Source organism: Orbicella franksi, chromosome 4, assembly GCF_964199315.1.
Source record: "Orbicella franksi chromosome 4, jaOrbFran1.1, whole genome shotgun sequence".
Classification (NCBI taxonomy): Eukaryota; Metazoa; Cnidaria; class Anthozoa; order Scleractinia; family Merulinidae; genus Orbicella; species Orbicella franksi.
In genome coordinates, this window is record NC_138148.1 from 23,539,220 (window position 1) to 23,559,688 (window position 20,469).

A 20,469-nucleotide genomic window follows, 5' to 3' on the forward strand; every position below is an offset into this window, starting at 1 on the left:
CAATAGACCTAGAGATATAAAGGGTTGTACAGAGGATTTTGGAGGTGTAAGTATCATTGCTATTGTGATGTATTCCAGTTAGGGCCTATTATGGATGGGTATATTTTTAAAGACTTAAAAAATTTAGACTATGTAGTTTTTGCCCCAAGTTTATGGCATCAACACTTTAGAATGTTTGAACTGAATGAAATAATGCATCAAAGAAACAGCAAAGTTGTTAAGGACACTAGACAAAGGCCAATTTTGATTAGTTAATAATTGTCTTTTTATATTAGTTACGAACGTAGTTACCATGTTTACTTCTTTTTATTGGTTTTGTAATCGGACCTTTAAGCGTCACCACGCGCATATAAAAGCTGAGTTAGCGTCCCTTTAAGTAGTTTTTCTTTCCATCTCGCGTGGCCTTGTCGACCTTGAAGTCTTGATGTTTTTTGATTTCCTAACCCTTGGCTGAAGCGGGACCGATATGTGAGTACCTTTGTCATTTTGACTAGGTTACGTTTTATAGCTATGGGCGAAGGAATACAAAGGAACATTTGTACAATGTTAAGTGATTTATAATCGTCTAAATTAGAAAATGTTCTGAACGTTACTAGAGTGAACGCCCACCTTTTAGGCTTGAAAGCATTGAGCTGTTAATCAGTTCCTTTTGTTGTGTATTTCTGTGATCGAATCTTATTTAGTATCTTAGTGTAGTATTTACGCTGGCTATTTTTTGATGTATTGTTATTCAGTTTCTTTATGTTATCGATTCCTAATCGTTAGTTTGTCTCGTGTAAGTTTTGACTATTTGTTACGCAACTTTCCCGCTAAATTGATAGAAATTCGTTTCATATTGTCATTTCAGTTTACGATCGTTTATTTTGATGCAATAAATCGCCGATAACCGTCAACTTTGGTTTTCTGTGCTTTACTTGTCTACCCTTGAAGACGACCTGTAAAGTAGTCCCACCCACTAGTTTGTCGCGACACGCTGTTCAGGCCCGAACCCGCAGTGGAAGAGTCATACGAGCTCCTCGGAGACTGGACATATAACTTAGCCACCCCTCCCCGGACATTGTTGAGTTATTGTTGTAATAAGAAATAAAATGCAAACAGCGGCAACAAACATAACACATGAACTACGCATGGTTTGGAACAACAATCTAAAATTTTCTTGACATTTCTCATGCTACAGCACGCATCTTCAGAAGTGGCGATTACAAAAAACGAAAGATTTAAAAATACAAAGCGAGGTACTGGTAACTAACTAAACAATAACGAAAACAAAAGGTGATAGCTAATAAAGTGACAGCTTTTCACTGCTAGCATTGTCATTAAGTGTTGGTTTTAAGTCTCTGGGATGTTGTGGCATAGTGGGCGTAATAGCGACTTTGTTGATGATTTGTCCAAGTGTACTGTTTCAAAATTGGTCTATACTCCAGTAACAAAGGAGGAGGAAGCTTCGATAGACTACCATATACTGAGTCTCGCAAAACCACAAAAATTTCCACATAATTATGGTCCAGGCCAGCCAAGAATACTACTGCTTCCACTCCACTCTGAATTTTTGTAGCGTAGTAGTTGGAATTTCTTGCTGTCCCATAGCTTTATCCTCATTCCCATTTCTATTTCATTTTGATGCACTCAGGAAAAAAACCCAGAAGACTAGCTGCTTCTGTGCCATAATTTCGGCACAAAACAAGCAAAACAAATCATGAGTAACATCCTGAAGATCATTTTGTCTGTTCGAGAAAGACTAAGCTACTGAATCACATGGGAGCAAGATTGAGTCGTCCACAGAATATTTGATTTGATTTGAGTCTACGCTTTTTGTGTACAGCGGTTGTTTTATTTATTATTCAAAATGGCGGCTGAAGGCGATGTGGAACGAAAAAAAAAAGCATCCTCTGTGCAGTGTAAGTATATAATCGCAGCTTCTTAACATACCACTCATCTGAAATAGTATTTTTTAGGGGTAGTCCATTTTAGGATAGTCCATTTGGGTAGTCCATTAGGGTAGTCCATGGACTAGGGGTCAGTGTTTTGTCCATCACCGACATTTGACGGGAAATCAGCGCTAAATCAAGGAAATCAATCGTAAACAAGTCGAAGGAAATGGCCTATGACGAAGGTGAGAGTACTAGTTTTACACTTCATTCCACGGAAGAGCTTGTTAGTGAATTATCCCTTTCGGAAATCAAATTCGAGTTAAAAAAGAGAGGTTTATCAAAGGGAAGAAAGCGGTTCTTACCAAACGCCTTATCGATATCTTAAAGCAAGAAGAGTTAAAATCTTCACTCGTCAATGATGTTCAATTTGAGATATCAACTAGACGCTTTACTGCGTGTACCCAGGCAGTCGTTACACTGAGAAACACTAGGTATATTGCAATTGAGCTAAATGTTCTGCATTTTAAGTCGTACGAAATTCAATCGAATCGATGTGCTCAAGCTATTCTGCTTTTGATTGCATTTCTTGGAATCGAGTAATAGCTTATTACTCGTTTGCAGGTCTTTAAGGCAAGAAATGAGTCAAGGTCTTTATATCAGCCTATAAACGTTTCAGTCTATTTTCCTTAGCCTTTGCCGTTGTTATTTGCGTTTCTCAAGCAAACGAGGCATTTTGAATTTCAGAGTTATGGCGGTGCATGACATGGACCTACGAGCACGTTTGTCAAAAAACATATATTTATCTCGTGATTTTTCGCCCATTCTGAAGTTAAAGCATTAATAAAAGTGCTTATGTAAGTGCTTGTTTTTTTCAGTACAGATAATCAGTCGCCTAGATAGCCAAAGTAAGTTCCAGACGTTTGCACTATTTTCCGGCCGCAATGTTGGCGTACCACGGAGGTACACCAATATGGCGGCTCCATACTGGGCTCTGTAAATCTGTACAAAATATTTCGACGAACATCTGAGCTTGGGAAAAAAAACAGAGACTTTAAAATTAGAGAAGTCTTATCTTTATTAACCTCCTATAACATCACAATTTCTTGATTTTATCCACTAAATGGTTTTCAAATAATTTCTTATTGTGTCGGGATTGCGTGACAGTGCAAGCCAAGAATTGTTTTGCTGGGGTCAACATATATTAGTTTCTTTCAGCTTAAATGTACAATAATTCGCTACGTGGGTTTCACTATTGTAAAGACATAACTCTGTTAGAAGAAAATAACGAGAGAATATCGTTTTGGTCGAGATTTTATCTTTATTATACTTAACGAAGTTTCTCAGAGCGTTTTACTTAGGTGTACTCGAACAGATAAATTGGTAAACATATTCTCTAACCTTTCTGCTCTTGTTGCTCAGAAGTTCTTGAGTTCGTGCTGGGATTCTACTTGGTTCACGATCACGTCTAAAAATACGATGACGCCTTTGAAGATGCTTTTTATCAAGCTGAAGAGTTGATAGCCACGGTTGATGGCTCCTTTGGAATAACATGATTCTTGATAAATTCACTCAAAATGTTCGCTCGTAAATTGATCTCTCGTAAGGCTTGCAGACCGACCCGTTGCGAAAGCGCTTAAAAAGGCCTTTAGTGTTGGTCTACCGCGAACGGTGTGTTCGTTTGTTTGTGATTTCATCGCCCTAGCAATCAAGGAATCCATGCTAACTTTTCACGACGGCAAATTCTCTAAATTCCATGTGCTGTACGCATGCAGGGGTGACGCATGCGCGTTAGAGACCAGACGGCGAGTTGTGACTGAACGAGGAAAAGGAAAAAAAAAACAGGAGCCGAAATTTAAACCCAGGCCTCACTGCCTGGGTAACTAGTTCACAGGGCAATGCTGCCCATGTCCAAGCGGGGTCAAGCAAAGACTCGCATGCCGAAGTTTGTAGTCCCAAATTAAGTGGCATTGATTTATTACGAAGAAAGGAGAAGATCATGAAGATGAATGTCGAAGCTGTGATACAAGTAGTTATTGAAACGAGTAAGAGTCCAGGCAACAATGTAATTAGAATGGAAAATCGTGTCCAAAAGTTAAATACCTACTGGGAAAGTTGTAATGAGATAAGAGATGAGATCATTGCCCTTCTCCCTGAGAGTGAGATAGCAAAAGAAGCCGAGAAGTGGATTGGATATCAGCAAGTAATTGATAATGCTTTAGACATAGCTCCAGAATACCTGTCTAAATTTTCAAGCAAAATTGTAGATGGAGAAACGGCTACAGTCCCGGCAGAGCGCAAACAATCGCACCAAAGTTGGAGTTATCTAAGTTCCATGGAGATGTCCTGAAGTTTCAGAATTTCTGGGACTAATTTGAGGCAGCTGTTCATAAAAATCCAGGTCTGCCCGATGTTCAGAAGTTTACATACCTGCGATCAGTCCTTGATGGTGTTGCATATCAGACAATCGCGGGATTTGAAGTGACTAATGCAAACTATCATCACGCAGTTGATGCTCTGAAGTATCGCTATGGTAGGAGGGGAATAATAATTTCCTCTCTGGCTAAATCAATTGTCCAGCTCGAAGTGAGGTCTGATGTAGAAGTGGAAGCCCTACGAGAGCTTCATGACACCTTAAAGAACAGAATAAGAGCCTTGGATGCATTGGGTGAGCACCCAATGATTCACTCTTGCATCTTGCTTCCAATATTTGAAACCAAGCTTCCTCCTAAACTTTCTGAAAAATGGGAATTGGAGTTAACTGATGTCAAGGAGGAAGATGTTAATATTGAGTTATTCTTTAAGTTCTTGAACAAGCAAGTACTCTCTAAGGAGGCTGGGCAGAGAAGTACCAGCCTTAATGTTGAAGCAGTTACTCCATACCAGGGCTTCAAGTTGCCTCCTTCAAAAATATAGGGCTTAATATAGGAGCTTTTTTACAAAAATACAGGGATAATATAGGGGAATTTTAAAAAATATAGGGGGAATATAGGGATTTTTAAAAAGTATTTTCAACACATATAAAGCAAAAAGATCCTTTTTATTGCCTTATCTGTCTGCATTTTCTACACTCAACAGAACAGAATATTAAACAGCTGACACACTAAAGGATAGTGTTATTCAGAATGCAATAGCCTCCTCTGTTCCAACACCGGAAAGCACGCTGTTGGAAATAATCTCAAACTTTACATTCTTAACACATTCAGCCTTCAATTCATCCAAGCAAACGTTCTTGATCACATCAATCATTTCTTACAACCTCAACAATTACTACACTTTACTACACTTTAAATGTACATCATACAAATGTCCTCCACATTTAGTCTTTTCTCTTTTTGGTAGATAGATGCTTGGAGTAGTCTTCAAGGAGTCTCTTTTGTTTTTGCCAAGCTCAACTCTCTTGTTTGAACACTCTTTGGTTTGCTCCACTGCATATTCCAACTTTTGCTTGGCAACTTCAAGTAGCCCTTGAGCTATTGCAGCCTCGTTGAAGTTTTTGTCCTTAATTGCCTGTGAAAGTCGTTCATTTGCTTCTTTATAGAGTGTTTTAGCAATGTGTAGCTCACTGTCTTTCTGTTTTTCAGCCTTCGTCAATTCTTTCTCTCTGTCAGACAAATTTAGTCTTCCTTTTTCCAACTTCTCTACTTCTTTTTCTTTCTGTTTCTCAATTTCCCTGTGCATCTCTTTCTCTGATTCTTCCATTCTCCGTTTTTTGCCAGCTCTTCCCTCTCATCAGCAAGCCTCTTTGCATGTGCCTTGTGTGCATCTCTCGATGCTTCAAGCAACCCTTTTGTGATTTTAACATTTTGTGGCTCTCCAGACACCTTGACATGATCTTTCACAGTACGCAAACCATTTATTGTCAACTCACCAAGAGAAGTTCTGTCAGGAGTAACTGTCTTCTTGTTTGCAGAACGACTTCGTTCTACATCCGCATTGCCATGAGCTAAACAGAGACGGCCTTTCACAAGCTTCTGAAGAACGGAATGCTTGCATTCTCCCTGCAGAGATTTCTCCTGGAACACATCTGCCCAGTAATGGTCAACTCTTCTTGTGGCACTCTCCTCGTCGACTTGCCCAGCCTGGTACACTTTCCACTCATCTGTAACCAAAGCAACTTCTTCTTCTGATAGTGTTGGCATCATAACTGCCAGTCTACGTATAGCTTGTACTCCATGCTTGCTATCCCTAAGAACTGGATGCAGGAAAGAGACATCTCTCAAAAGCTTGTTGTCTAATGTTAGATGGCCAATCAGATACTTTGTGGTGTCCACATAGAACTGTTTCATTCCTAGAAGAGCTTTCTTCTGTTGGTCATGAGACAGCTTGGACAGAGCTGATCGCGTTTTCTCTCCTACTTCCATCTGTGACATGGAAAGTTGGTTATCTGGCTTGGAATAGTCTATTGCCAGCAGGTGCTTCCGCTCTTTGTCTGCCAGGACTTGGGTCTTGAGAAAGCGACCCATTAGGGACTTCAGTAGTTCACACATTGTATGACGCAGTAGGTGAATCAGTGGCCCTTCACTCTGGAAGAAGCATAGAAACTTCTTAAAGATTGGCTTCACAGACACAAGAAAAGCCAACTGCACTGGGAAGGACTTGTCCCTTAGTTTTCTACATATGCGATTGTGCCGGTCATTCTTCTCCAAGGTCTTTGAAGGCTTCTGTTGCTTGGGCAATTCTTCCCAGAAGTACTTCTTGATCGCTTCCCATTTCTTGACAATTCTGTCTAATGCAGGAATAAGTGTGAGCCACCTACATTGTACATGCCGGATAAATAACTCTTCATCAAGTCCAAGATCACTGAATACATGGATGTAATCTTCTCTTCGAGAGGGTGAGCTCTTTAACCAATAGAAAAGATCTATTGCCAGTTCCTCAGAGGCATCTCCATAAGCATTAACACCTGCACGGAAGCATTGTGCACAACATGAATGCTGCAAGGGATAAATGGCAATATACCAGGGAGTCCTTCATCTAACAGTGCTTTATTAACTGTACTCCAAATTGTTTTGTTGACATTTGGTCCATCTGATGACAAACTTATTATGCCTGAGAGAGGCAACTGGCAGCCTGTTTCCTGAAGGATCTCCACAATTTTGTTGCAACATCATGTCCTTTGGCATGCCCAAAGAATAGTGTCTGCAAGAACCTAACACTCACCTCGTTTTTTTCTTCTGACCAATAGCGCACTAGTATATCACACTGCTTGCGGCCTTGGGCATTCCCTGTTTCATCATACTGAATGGTGTATCCAAAACCTGATTGTGAAATATCTTGGCACAGTTTTTGTCTTAAGTATGGGCCTAATCCATCTGATATCATGTAAGACACTTTTGTTCTGCTCATTGTAAAGTTATTAGACACATCTCCTGGGAACATCTTTTGGAACAACTGTGGTATACCATCTGATGATGCAAATGAATAGTCGCTTGCAGCAGTTTTCATAGCCCACAGAGCTTCAGCTCTAGCTACCTTCTCTTGCTGTGACAAATCTTGAATGGGTATACTGAGAGGTCCCTGGTCTTTTCCTTTATTCTCACTACTGGTTGCGGAAAGAACAAAATGTCTTTGAGCTTGAGAAAACTTGGCAGCAGACAATTTCCTGTGCTTTTCACCTTTGCCATGTTGCTGTATTTGGGTCAATCCAGGATTATCAATCGAGAAATCTTTAATGCATAAGGTACAGAAGGCCTTGTGTTCCGAAGTCTTGCACGAAGTACACCAGTCACCTATTCTGTGACCATCTACATCTGTCTGATCCAGCCAGCTAGCTTGAAACTTAGCTGAACCATGTGGCATTATGCTCTGATGTTACACTTCTATACTGCATAAATATTTTACCTGCAAACAGGAAAACACATATAATATTATGTCACACTTTTTTATGCAATGCTGCAAAGCACTAATAATAAGAGGTAGACTGGTTCAATTAAAATTAGGCATTGGTAAGATAACATTTTTCAAGGTGGGTGACATGTATGAAATAAACTTATTTGTAGATTTTTCCTATTTCAAAGTGCTACTATTGTGCACACAAAAGTACAAAGAGCACCAACATGAACTGGTCCCTCAGTTATTCTTCATTGGGACAAGACTTTGAACTCTGAATAGTGATGACAATCCAAAAGTGCTTACAGTGCCAATAAAGTTTGTTAAAAATTGATGTCTGTAATTTTGAAACAACTAAGTGAACAAATGACAAATGATGATCCATTATTCAGCAGTTACACTAATTGTACTTACCAGTTTGTTATTTACTTGACCCAGGAAATTACTGTCCCTGTTACGTCCATCAGCACAAAGTTGATCACAGCCTTAGCAACATTTTTTTGGTTTATTCTAAATAATTTTAAATTTAAAAAAAAATAGAATTATAGGGATTTTAGGGCATTTGTAAACTATATAGGGAAATATAGGAGGACTGAGAAAATATAGGAAATATAGGAAATATAGGGACGCTTGAATCCCTGCCATACCAATCCAGTGGTATAATGAGTGAGAGTGTTGCCTAGAACACTGCAGGGAAATCTGGAGTAGTCAGGAGCGCTGGAGAGAGAGTTTCTACGGCATCCGCCCTTCTACCAAGTCAGACAAGTCAAGTAAGTGCTACTGTCTGTCTCATGTGTAGAGAGGGGACACCAAATTGCGAAGTGTCCAAAATTTAAGTGAAGCTCAATCGAAGAACGATGGCAAAATGTTAGAGAGCATCGCCTGTGCTTTAACGGTTTTAAACCAGCAAACAGTTTTCACTTCGCCTCAGTTTGTCGCCGTCCCCGGTGTAGTGTTGAAGGGTGTGGTCAACGTCATCACATTATGCTTCATGGTGAAAATGGCAGGGGTCCGGAAATGCAGTTACCTACTACCATCAGTGGATTTGTTGCATCCGAGAATGCCGGAGTTCGACAGACGCTGTTGCAGACTGCAAAGGCCACGTTGGTTGGAGGTGGAGACCAGAGAGTGCCTGTTCGAGTCCTTCTTGACTCAGGAAGTCAAAGATCTTACATCACAAAGAAGGAGGCAGAATCGCTAGCTTTACAAGGACCCACTGAAGTCCTTAGTATGTCCATGTTGGGAGGAGAATCAAGTCAGACGAAGAGAATGAAGAGAGTAAGCTTCTTCCTCACCTCTGTTCAAGGAACTGATTTGAAATCAGTAGAGATGGAAGCCCTTACCATAGACAGGATTTGTATGCCGCTCGACCCAGTAGAGCTCAACCTGGAGAAATATCTTCATTTGAGGAATCTCATGCTTGCAGACCTGTATCCCCGCGGTTCAGTGGACATATATGTCTTGATAGAAGCAGACTTCTACTTCTCATTTGTAACTGGTAACTGTGTGAAAGGAGAAACGTTAAATTCTCCTACTGCAGTTGAGTCCACATTTGGATGGATTGTGTCAGGACCCATCGAGGGTCAGCTCTCCAAAAGCTCTATGTCAGTGCTGTCAACGGTATGCATAGACCCAGAGTAGTGTAGCACGCTTGTAGGGGCGGTAGCCAATCAGCGTGCAGGAAAAAATGACGTGGCACTCTCTCGACCAATCAGATGGCAGCATTTGGTGACGAATTAAAAAGTGGGCGAAGTTTGAAAAAAATTGATGACGTCACACATCCGGTGTTGTCCAAATAAGGCAAAACGGGAAGTGACGCGTAGTGTGGCGCTGTTGACATGTAGCGGCAAATGAGTTATGATGGTGTATGAGAAATGAATTTAATGGATGGGTCATGATTCAAAAGGACCAATGAGCAGCGTGCTAAAAATGGCGTGGTTGGGGTTTCGGCTGGTGTGCAAAGGCTGGTTGATTTTGTGGGTTTGGGCGCCAAGGTCAGGTTGATTTGGGGGTGCGCTCGCGCGTTAAAAATGGTGTGGTTAGGGTTCTGCGCGTGCGCGTTAAGGTCTCAATTGACACAATCAAATGTGAATAAATTTATTATAAAGTAACAAATGTGAAATAATGTTTTTTACATTTGAGAAACTTCGGATCATTGTCCGTTGATCAGGTGGGCTTCGGCGAGGCCTCGGGGTGGTTCGTCGATCCATTGAAAAAACTTGCAGGTGCGCTTTGGGCACTTGAGATAGAGTCGGCCTGGGTTATTGACCGAGTGGGAGGTGGCCAATACCAGGGACTTGTTGCACAGACAACGGAAACGGGCTGGGTCTATTTTCTTGTAGCAGGGGTGGGTCTGTTCGGCGACGCGTTGCAAGTAGGCGCTCACTTCACTGGCTCCACAGATCACATAACACTTGGTGAGGAATCTGGAAGAGGGGCACCGGTAATACTCCCAGATACGACCGTCGGGGGTTTGCACACTCCCGAATTGCATGGGTGCCCAACAACGCGGGCAGGTGTGATCTTGTTTTTTCAGTTGGTCCAAGAACTGATCGGGGTTAAACTCCTCCAACACTTGCACTTCGGTGAATTCCCCTTTGCTGTCCACTTCTGGTGGCACTTCTATGAGGTTGTCTTTCTTGAACTTGTCGAGTCCTACTAATGACATGAGTCTGCCTTGAATGGTGGGTGGATGTGAGTCTATGAGGAAATGAAAAAGAGGTAGTATCCCAATTCAGTGTTTTCTCGTAGCAGTCTTTCCAGGATGTGCGTGGTTTTTCGCGCATTTTTGGGAGTCGGTCTTTGTCTTTGCCAGTAATGGTTACGTTTCATTTCAATTTTGACTTCTTGTCGTTTCTTTGAGAAGGCACTCCATGGTTCGGAGAAGCCTTTGAGAGATACTGTGGTCCAACTCACGGAGTCTGGCGTGATCTCTTTGAGGAGTACGCGTTTTTTGAAACGTACACGAGAGCGTGTTTTGAAGAGCCATCGGTCTAACGTATATTGTAGTTTACCTTCTTCTCTCTTGGGGATATCCAGTTTCAGTTCTTGCGAGCGGCTTTGTCTTTGGTGGCTTTTTTTTTCTTGTCGGGATACTTGGCGGGGGAATAAGCTCCGTAGTCGATGTGACTGTCTGGTCCGAATTTACCGGACGGATCATTCGGGTCGATATGGGGTACCTCTTTGGGTTGACCGAGGGAATTCATGACACCTACGAGACGGGTCATGCGTTTGAGTGTCTCCATGGAATAATGTGTGATTGAAATTGCGTGGATCGATTATATGCGTCTTTCGAGGACCAATCAGAGACATGTCATACTCTGGCTCCTGATTGGTTGTGAAAAATAACGCGTGGTCAGTAAACGTACTCAGTGGAGATGCGGCTCGGCTATAAAAGGCGCGCGCGTACGCTGCATTCGTCATTTGTGCAGTGATGACTCGTCAACCCAGAGTTTTGAATGAGACAGACGTGAAAGAGATTATTGAAGATCTGAGAAAAGAATTGAACCTATGTTCTGAGCGTTTGGAAAGAGGCGAAGAAGAAGGCGAAAGACCGTTGTCTCATAAGATATTTGACTTGGAGTTTCGTATCGTCTCTCCTTTGTACTATAGGCTTCAGAGGCACTTGATTGACTGAGGTACACGAAGTCACCATCCTCATTTGCTAGATTTGGAGATCACGAAGCGCTTGGATCGAGAAGGAAAGACGTTTAACGATTACATAGTACTTTGGTCAAAATGACTTACTACAGCAACTCTAACCAGATTCAGGAACTAGTGATGCAGATTGTGGAAGAGAAGGTGAAACCCTTGAACGCTCTCGAGACTATGTCAGACGTGACAGTGTACATTTTTGACAATCTTTTTGAACCGTTAGGGAGATTACCCGAGGGTACATGGCATTTTGATACGTTGATGAGGCGTCGCCCGGACTGGGGTTGTACGATTCTGGAGTTGATGAAGAAGAATGAACAAGTGTATCTGTTCTGTGGTGAGTGGTGTCGTGTGCTGTATAGACCAAGCCTGAACGATTTTCGCTTTGTTCATAGTCGGGATCCCATCATGGATGCTAATCGCACCTGTTTGATTGCCACCCAAAACATCACGTACATGATGCGTGAAGCCATCCGTGATCTATTTGAACCCTTGCGGTTCGGCAGGGCCGTGGCACGACGGGTGATGGGGGAAGACGAGAGTCCCAGAGTGAAGTCTTTGCTGACCTTCAACACGACTAATTACAGGGAGATATGTCTTAAGATGGAACGGCTGATGAATGATGTCATGCATCAACGTAATTTGTGGAAGGATCGGTTTTTCTTTTATGCCATTAACGCGGATGAGAACGATCTGTGTGGTGCCTATAAAGAAGAGATGCGTCGGGCGTTTTATGTGAACGGAGACAAAGAGGAAGCTATGATATATAAGATATATAAGATATGATGAGGGGTATTTGAAAGATTTTAAGAACATGGAAATGACGGACGAAGTGTATACTCAGTAGGTCTTTCGCCTTTCAAAAATAGCCCAATCAGACACGATGTTTGTACCTATATAAGAAGTTGATAAAATTGGGTTGAGTCATTTTTGCCATCATGTCTCATGCATTGAGTTGGTTGTTGTCGAGAGTGTGTGCGAACAAGCCCGATCGGTGGAGTTGGTACACGCTGTGTTCCAAGTGCGAGAGAGTCTATGCGAGATACGGCCATGGTAGTCCCATTCCCGATTATTTCAGCGATTCACCCCAGGAGGTGTTAGACGACACGAATGTCGAGGTCAACGTGATACATTTTGTCGTTTATATCTTGTGGTTGAAACAGCAACCCGATTCATTTAAGAAGTATCTCGACGTCCGGGAGCAACGCTGTGAGTTGTGGAGAGAGTGCGTTTACAAACTTTGGCGCTTATGAAGAAGAATTCTAAGGGAAAAAAAGCTTTCGACCGGGACGTTATTGGCGCGGTATCGGGATCCTTTGAAACCCGGTAGTCTGGGTGGCCTGACGCGATTTGCTAAGGCCAATAAGATTTCCGTCCGACGAGCTCGCGAGGTCTTGCAACGCGATTTGGGGTACACGTTGCACAAACCCAGACGTCGTCGGTTTCCCACGGCACCCGTGATGGTGTTTGGAATCGACGAGCAATGGACGGCCGATTTGATCGAAGTGGTCAATATCGCCAAGTACAATCGAGGGTATCGTTATCTCCTGACGGTGGTGGACGTGTTTTCCAAGCACGCCTGGGTCCAACCCGTGAAAAACAAGACGGGAAAAGCGGTGACGGAGGCGATGGCCAAGATCTTGAAAGGCGGAAGAAAACCCATCAATCTTCAGACGGACGATGGGAAGGAATTCTACAACAAGACGTTTCAGGCTTTGATGAAACAGAAGGGCATTCATCATTTTTCGACCAGTGGGGATACGAAAGCCAGTGTGGTGGAACGGTTCAATCGGACCTTGAAACAACGTTTGTACCAGTACTTTACCGTGCAGAATACGTTGAACTTTGTGCCCGTGTTGCAAGATCTGGTCAAAGGGTACAACCGATCGTATCATCGTAGTATCAAGATGGCTCCCGATCAAGTGACGTCGGCCAATAGCGAGGACGTGTGGGAGACTCTTTACGGTCAAAAGGGCAAATTCAAGAAACCTCAACTCAAAGTCGGGGATCGCGTGAGACTGAAAAAGAAGTTCAGGCGGTTCAAGAAAGGGTATCTACCTGGTTGGACCGAAGAGGTGTTTGTGGTGCGAGGGGTGCGTTCGGGCAAAGTTCCCACGTACAAGGTGGAAGAATGGGATGGCACGGCGGTCGAGGGAACGTTTTACGCGCAAGATTTGCAGAAAGTGACCGTGGAAGACGACGATCTGTTCCGTATCGACAAGATCGTCAAACGGAAAGGGGATAAAGTCTTGGTACGTTGGAAAGGTTGGCCAGTCAAGTACGACAGTTGGTTGGAGAAAAAGGACGTGTTCAAAAAGACAAAATGAAAGAGTTGTACGTGCAGTTGATGAGCAATGCCAGCACGGCGGAGTTCCCAGACAACAAGGCCAACAGTTTCAAGAATCGTCTACCTTATCCCCTCACGTTCGATGACAAGGAGTAGAAAGTGGGGTTGGCTAGCATTTCTTACCCGATACCCCCTGCACGACCGCATCAAGCACTCACTCATCGAGCGCACAACTTTGACGATGACGGTATGTTGTGTCGATTCGAGTGGACCATTGAAACGTTTTTGAGGACATCCGATGGTTCGTGGGTCCCGTCGCGTTACCGTGTGTCATTTCACGTCACCGGGAAGGAACTCCACCAAGACAGATACAAAGTGACGAGTGGTAAATCTCTCATGCAATACATCATCAATCGTTTTCATGATCGCTTGACCCAGTATATGGATCACGAAGGTGAAAGTCTACGATCTCCGGACGGAAAAAATACTACCCCGTGTTCAAATGGCAAGGGAATGATTTGATTCTGGATAACACCGACACGTTCCTCGATGAATCCGGAGACAGACGGCGTCCCAAAGTGTTTTTTGGTCCTAAACTGGTCAAGACGATGGGCTGGATTAACGAGGAATCGTATTACTCTGTTCACATGACTACTAATATGGTGAAAATGTTCCAAAACGACCTCGTGCCCAGTGGTTTCAAGAAAGATTGGACCAACGATGACGTCACTCGCACCAATGATTTTTGGAATTTGTGGAGCGATGGGGTGTTACAACTCAGTTCCTATTGCAACTGGCGCTTCAGTTATCTGGACGAGGAATATGCGAAGGTCTACCAGGGTGGCAGCGTCGCTCCAGACATTCCTCCTCCTCGTAGTCCCATGTACCTGTATTCGAATGTAGGACGTAGCACGATCACGGGGAATCGAGTGACGGACCTATTGAGAGAAGTACCTCACGACCCCGCCAAGATGAACTACGAACCTTCTCAGATTCAATATAAACCTGTGCGCAGCAATCGTCTGGATATAGTGGAGATGCAATTGGCCGAGAACGACGGAAAACTGGTGGACTTTGCCTCCGGAGTGACATCGGTGACATTACACTTTAAGGATAAATGAGACTCGGAGTGACTTTTACGTGCAGTTGATGAGTAGTGCCAGCACGTCGGAGTTCCCAGACAACAAGGCCAACAGTTTCAAAAATCGTTTACCGTATCCGTTACAGTTGAGAGGATCGGGATGGAAAGTGGGTATAAGCGACATCTCTTTTCCGTCCGCTCTTCGAAAACTGGATTTGAAAGATTCTCTTCTGTTTCGAATGGCTTGGATCGAGTTGATCACACCACAACTCAACCTCTACGCGGACGAAGTGATAGAGATTAAAGAAAGGGATTTGGAATTCACACCTAGGACTGGTACAGAGTTCATGAACATGATACGAGATCGATACATGTGGTCTGTTAGGGATCAAACGGCGTACGACTTGCAAATGTTCAAGAAAAAGAGCAAACCCGACGATCCCACCGAAATGCTGTACACGATCATGCATCGTGCCGAGAATGGACAATGCGTCATCGACAACTCGAGAACGTGCACCACCATCGATATCAATAGTTCCAAAAGGTATCCAAAGATGTCCATCGGCATCGATTTGGCCAAGAGGATGAAATGGATCAAGATGGGAACGTTACAAAACGGACAACCGGGTTACGTCTTGGGGCCCAATTTAAGAAAAGAATTTCCCACGGAAATCGTACCCACTGCAGTCGACTTGATCATGCCCAAGAATAATGGGGACGTGTAGTATATTAGGACAGCGATCGTACATGTCAAAGTATACATCCGGGAGAGTGTGAGCGCGGGAAGAGAAGTGTTGAAACGTGTACTGTGTGTACTGTTGTCATTCGCCTTCGTGACTGCCTTTTGTGGCTTATTTTTGCTGTTCGACACTACAAATTGGCGACGAGGATGTCGAATTCAGTAGAAAGAGCGCTTCCGCCTTTAGATTTAACAGGTTCTTCCTCTCAGGTCGCAGAACGATGGCGACAGTGGAAACGATCGTATCAGTATTACATCGATGGCAAGGGAATCACGAATCCTTCTCGGGAAAAGGCTCAGTTACTTCATTTAGCGGGTATGGAAGTACAAGATATTTACGAAGATCTTCCAGATCCTGGACCACTGAATGCTGACCTGGATAATGAGTATGTGGTGTGTCTGCGAAAGTTGGATGCTCATTTCCGAGCCGAGCAAAATGTACCGTACGAGCGTCATGTCTTTCGTCAACTTACGCCGACAAAGGGAGAGACCGCTGACAAGTTCATGGTTCGTTTACGTAAACAAGCTCGTCATTGTAATTTTGGTACAACTTTGGAGGAAAATTTGCGGGACCAATTGATTGAAAAGTTGCCTGATGTTGAGCTTAAGAAGAAGCTATTGGAAGTCAATAACATTACTCTGGAAGCTGCAATGGATAAAGTTCGAAAGTGGGAAACCTCACGCGAGCAGGCAAGTCAAATGGTCACGCCAAGCCAAGAACCTGGAGCAGGCGCTAATGCAGTTGAAGAAAGTCCTGGGCGTGGAACCAAAGGAAAAAGTGTTTGTTTCAACTGTGGTAAAGAAGGTCACTTTGCTCAGAGTAAAAGTTGTCCAGCCCGAGGTCGCAAGTGCAGCAAGTGTGGTAAATATGGTCATTATGCTAGCTGTTGCAAAGGGGGAAGGAACTTTAAGTCTGGAAAACAAGGCACCACCCAACAACGAGGAGGCAGACAGCAGCGCCATGGTAAGGGGAGACAGGCCAATCAAGTTGAGGATCGTTGTAATCAATCAGGTGAGGATGACACATTTGCTTTTACTATAGAGGAACAGACATGTGCTATGTCAAATTCCGCTGAGCCAGTGATCTCAGTGAAGATTGGTGGAATCAGCAGAGATGTGTTAATTGATTCAGGTTCTGCAAGTAACCTTATCAGTAAAGATACACTGCAGGAACTAACGTATCAGGGGCTCAAGATTGAATTAAAACCTTGCACGAAGAGATTGTATGCTTATGGGGGTCGAGAGCTTGGAGTTGAAGGCCAGTTTCAGTCAGAAGTTTCCGTATCGAAAGCAAAGGTTGTGGCAAATTTCATTATTGTTGAATCCGGGCGTTGTTTGCTAGGATATTCGACTGCCACAGATCTTGGAATCCTTCGTGTGGACCCCACGGGAACTCTCGGGACAGCAGACTGTAACACTGTTGATGATACCTTTGTGGGAGAACTCGAAGCAAAATACCCCAGTGTGTTCCAGGGAATTGGAAAGCTCAAAGATTATCAGTTGAAGCTACACGTTGATCCCAGTGTAACTCCAGTCGTTCAGAAAATGCGACGAGTACCTTTTTCTGTAAAGGACAAAGTAACCGCCAAGGTTAATGAACTCCTTTACAAGGGCATAATTGAGAAAGTCGAGGGGCCTACGGTGTGGGTAAGCCCAGTGGTTGTCGCTCCTAAACCGTCAGGGGACATAAGGTTATGTGTCGATATGCGGAGAGCCAACGAGGCCATTATCCGGGAAAGACTGCCCATACCAACCATAGATGAAGTCCTTGAAAGCCTTAATGGGAGTGGTGTTTTCTCGAAGTTAGATTTAAGGTGGGGTTTTCACCAAATCGAGCTGGATCCTGAGTCAAGGGATATCACTGCTTTTGCCACCCATGATGGTATATTCCGCTACAAGCGTTTGAGTTTTGGTGTAAATGCCGCACCAGAGAAGTACCAGCATATCATCACCCAGTCAATGGCAGGTCTACAAGGAGTGGCAAACATAGCAGATGATCTTATCGTTCATGGTCGAGATACTGAGGAACATGACAAGAACTTACAAAGTGTGTTGCAACGCCTTAGTGAGAAGCAGCTGACTTTGAATGCTGAGAAGTGCACCTTCCGAATGACTAAAGTGGTATTCATGGGTCTTTTGCTTAGCAAGCATGGAGTTGGCCCAACTGAGGAAAAAGTCAGAGCCATTGCAGAAGCAAGTCAGCCTCAGACACCTTCAGAAGTCCGTAGCTTCTTAGGACTCGTTGGATTTAGTGCCAGGTTTATACCTGATTTTGCTACCACTGCTGATCCCCTCAGAAAACTTGCAAGAAAAGGAGAACCGTTCGTGTGGGGCGAGGAGCAGGAGCAGTCATTTCAGAGATTGAAGAGTCAAGTTGCAAGTGCACCAGTCTTAGCTTACTTCGATAAGGACATCCCCACCCGTGCTATTGCTGACGCAAGTCCAGTTGGCCTTGGCGCTGTGCTGGTGCAAGAAAAGAATGGGGAAAGTCGTGCCGTCTGTTATGCCAGTCGTAGTTTGAGTCAAGTGGAGCGTCGTTATAGTCAGACAGAGAAGGAAGCACTAGCCTTAGTCTGGGCGTGTGAACGCTTCCACCTCTACTTGTACGGGCTCCCACAGTTTGATCTGGTGACAGACCACGAAGCACTTAAAGTCATCTACTCGAGGAAGTCTAAACCTTCAGCCAGAATAGAGCGCTGGGTTCTGCGTTTACAACCATACAACTATCAAGTTTGTTATGTGCCTTCACGAAAAAACATCGCAGATGCCCTTTCTCGACTGACTAAGATACCTGCTTCGGATCAGTCCCTGGAGGATGATGGATACATACGCATCATAGCTCTACATGCTGTCCCTGTTGCATTGAGAATCAATGAGATTGAACGAGTCTCAGCCCAAGACTCAGAGTTGCAAGCAGTCAGGAATTACCTCATCGAAGGAAAATGGGACCATGCTCCAAAGCAGTATTTGCCAGTGCGCAATGAGTTGACTTTTATCGGTCATGTGATTCTACGGGCAACAAGAATTGTTATACCCCAAGAACTTCGCAAGAGAGTTGTCAGTTTGGCACACGAGGGGCACCAGGGAGTCGTAAAGACAAAGGAGAGACTTAGAACAAAGGTCTGGTGGCCTGCTATGGATCGTGATGCCGAGAGAAGATGTGCAGAGTGTTACGGGTGCCAGATGGTTACCAAGAACGTTCCACCCCCACCATTGAAGTCAACACCATTACCCAACCAGCCATGGGAAGAAGTAGCTGTGGATCTAATGGGTCCGTTACCTTCTGGAGAACACTTGTTAGTTCTCGTTGATTATTACAGCCGGTGGATGGAAGTTGATGTTATCCGAACAACCTCCAGCAAAACCATCGTTCATTGCTTGGATGCCCAATTTGCAAGACATGGACTACCTAAAGGTCTGCGTACCGACAATGGCTCAAATCTTGTGTCTAAAGAGATAGAAGATTATCTGAATGAAATGGGGATTGAACACCGTTACACGACACCTCTATGGCCAAGAGCTAATGGCGAAGTAGAGAGGCAGAACAGGTCGCTTCTAAAGTCCATGAGAGCAGCCCATGCAGAAGGAAAGAATTGGAGAGAGGAGCTAAACAGGTTTCTTTTGGCGTACAGGTCCACGCCACATTCAACTACAGGAAAGAGTCCTGCCGAGTTACTGTTTAGAAGAAAGCTGACAACTAAAATGCCTGAGCTAGTCAATGTTGAAGAGGAGGAAGTAGAAGTAAGCGACCAAGCCGTCCGTGATCGGGACACCCAGAGAAAGCAGTTTAACAAGGACTATGTTGACAAGAGGTTCCACGCCAGAGACCGAAATGTGAGAGAGGGGGACAGTGTTCTGCTTGAGAAGAAGAAAGAAAATAAGCTGTCACCCTGCTATGAGAAGGAACCATATCAGGTGATATCTCGTTATGGGGACCAGGTGGTGTTGCGATCACCACAAGGTGTTCAGTACAAACGCAATCTTCAGCATATTAAGCCCTTCAATATGCCAGATCCAAAAGAACAGGAAACGCAGCTACAGGATGCTGAACCACGGACTGAACCTAAGCCATTTGAGACGCCACCTATGGCAGAGGATCAAGTACCGCCGCTGAATCACCACCAGAAGATGTACCTTCTGCTGTACCTACAGCTGAGCAGCCTGTGAGGAGATCCGGCAGAATTACGAACCGTCCGAAGGCTCTGAGTGACTATGTTCTGTACTAAAACTAGAGACATTTGCATTGTCATATTATTGTTCGCTGTTATTGCACGAGTGACATTGAAACGTTGTTATATGAACTGAACTGCAAAGGCTATGTTTATGCCTAGTGTGACTTTTGTCTTGAACATTTGGATTTGAACTGAACTTTTACAATGTATAAACAAATTGGAAGTTTGTAATGTTTCTGTTTTTCGAGGTTAACTATCTAAGCGAAGAAAGAGAGGGAATGTAGTATATTAGGACAACGGTCGTACATGTCAAAGTATACATCCGGGAGAGTGTGAGCGCGGGAAGAGAAGTGTTGAAACGTGTACTGTGTGTACTGTTGTCATTCGCCTTCGTGGCTGCCTTTTGTGGCTTATTTTTGCTGTTCGACACTACAGGACGAGATTTTTTACAAGATCGACCCGGACGCATTACATCTGAGTGCTTTCATCAATTGGGTTTTCATGGACCTGGATCGTAGTTACGAAGAAGCGTTTGGTCACAATCGTCGTTCTTTGTTCGTGTATTCGAATGTGGGACAGAGTATGGTGACGGGAAATCAAGTCACGGATCTGTTGTGACAAGTTCATTACGATCGGGATGTCGTCAACGTTCAACCTAGACACGTCCTATATCTACCGGTGCACACCGCCACAGTGGACATTGTAGAGACACAAGTGTCGGAGAACGGCGGGAAAGTGGTGAACTTTGCTTCGGGTGTGACCACCATCACGTTACATTTCGTTAGAAAAGATGAGTGATTTTTATGTGAGCTTACCGAGTCACAGCAACAAGAGCG

The 20,469-nt window shown here is 43.8% G+C and overlaps 2 protein-coding genes and 2 pseudogenes across 2 annotated transcripts in view; 2 read left to right on the plus strand and 2 right to left on the minus strand.

The window, feature by feature from the left end:
- The window catches only part of LOC145485001 (katanin p80 WD40 repeat-containing subunit B1-like), a 332,677-nt gene that overhangs the window by 216,084 nt on the left and 96,124 nt on the right, over positions 1 to 20,469 (minus strand). The window lies entirely within an intron of this gene.
- On the minus strand, positions 1,799 to 7,670 carry LOC145484954 (uncharacterized; annotated as a pseudogene).
- On the plus strand, positions 8,685 to 9,341 carry LOC145485628 (uncharacterized). The gene has a single exon (XM_081464266.1). The coding sequence runs from the start codon at positions 8,685 to 8,687 to the stop codon at positions 9,339 to 9,341; it is 657 nt and encodes a 218-aa protein (XP_081320392.1).
- LOC145485010 (uncharacterized) lies at positions 13,889 to 14,775 on the plus strand (annotated as a pseudogene).

Excerpts from the sequence above, each read along its gene's own strand:
- LOC145485628 (XM_081464266.1), top strand. The coding sequence starts at position 8,685 with ATGCTTCATGGTGAAAATGGCAGGGGTCCGGAAATGCAGTTACCTACT.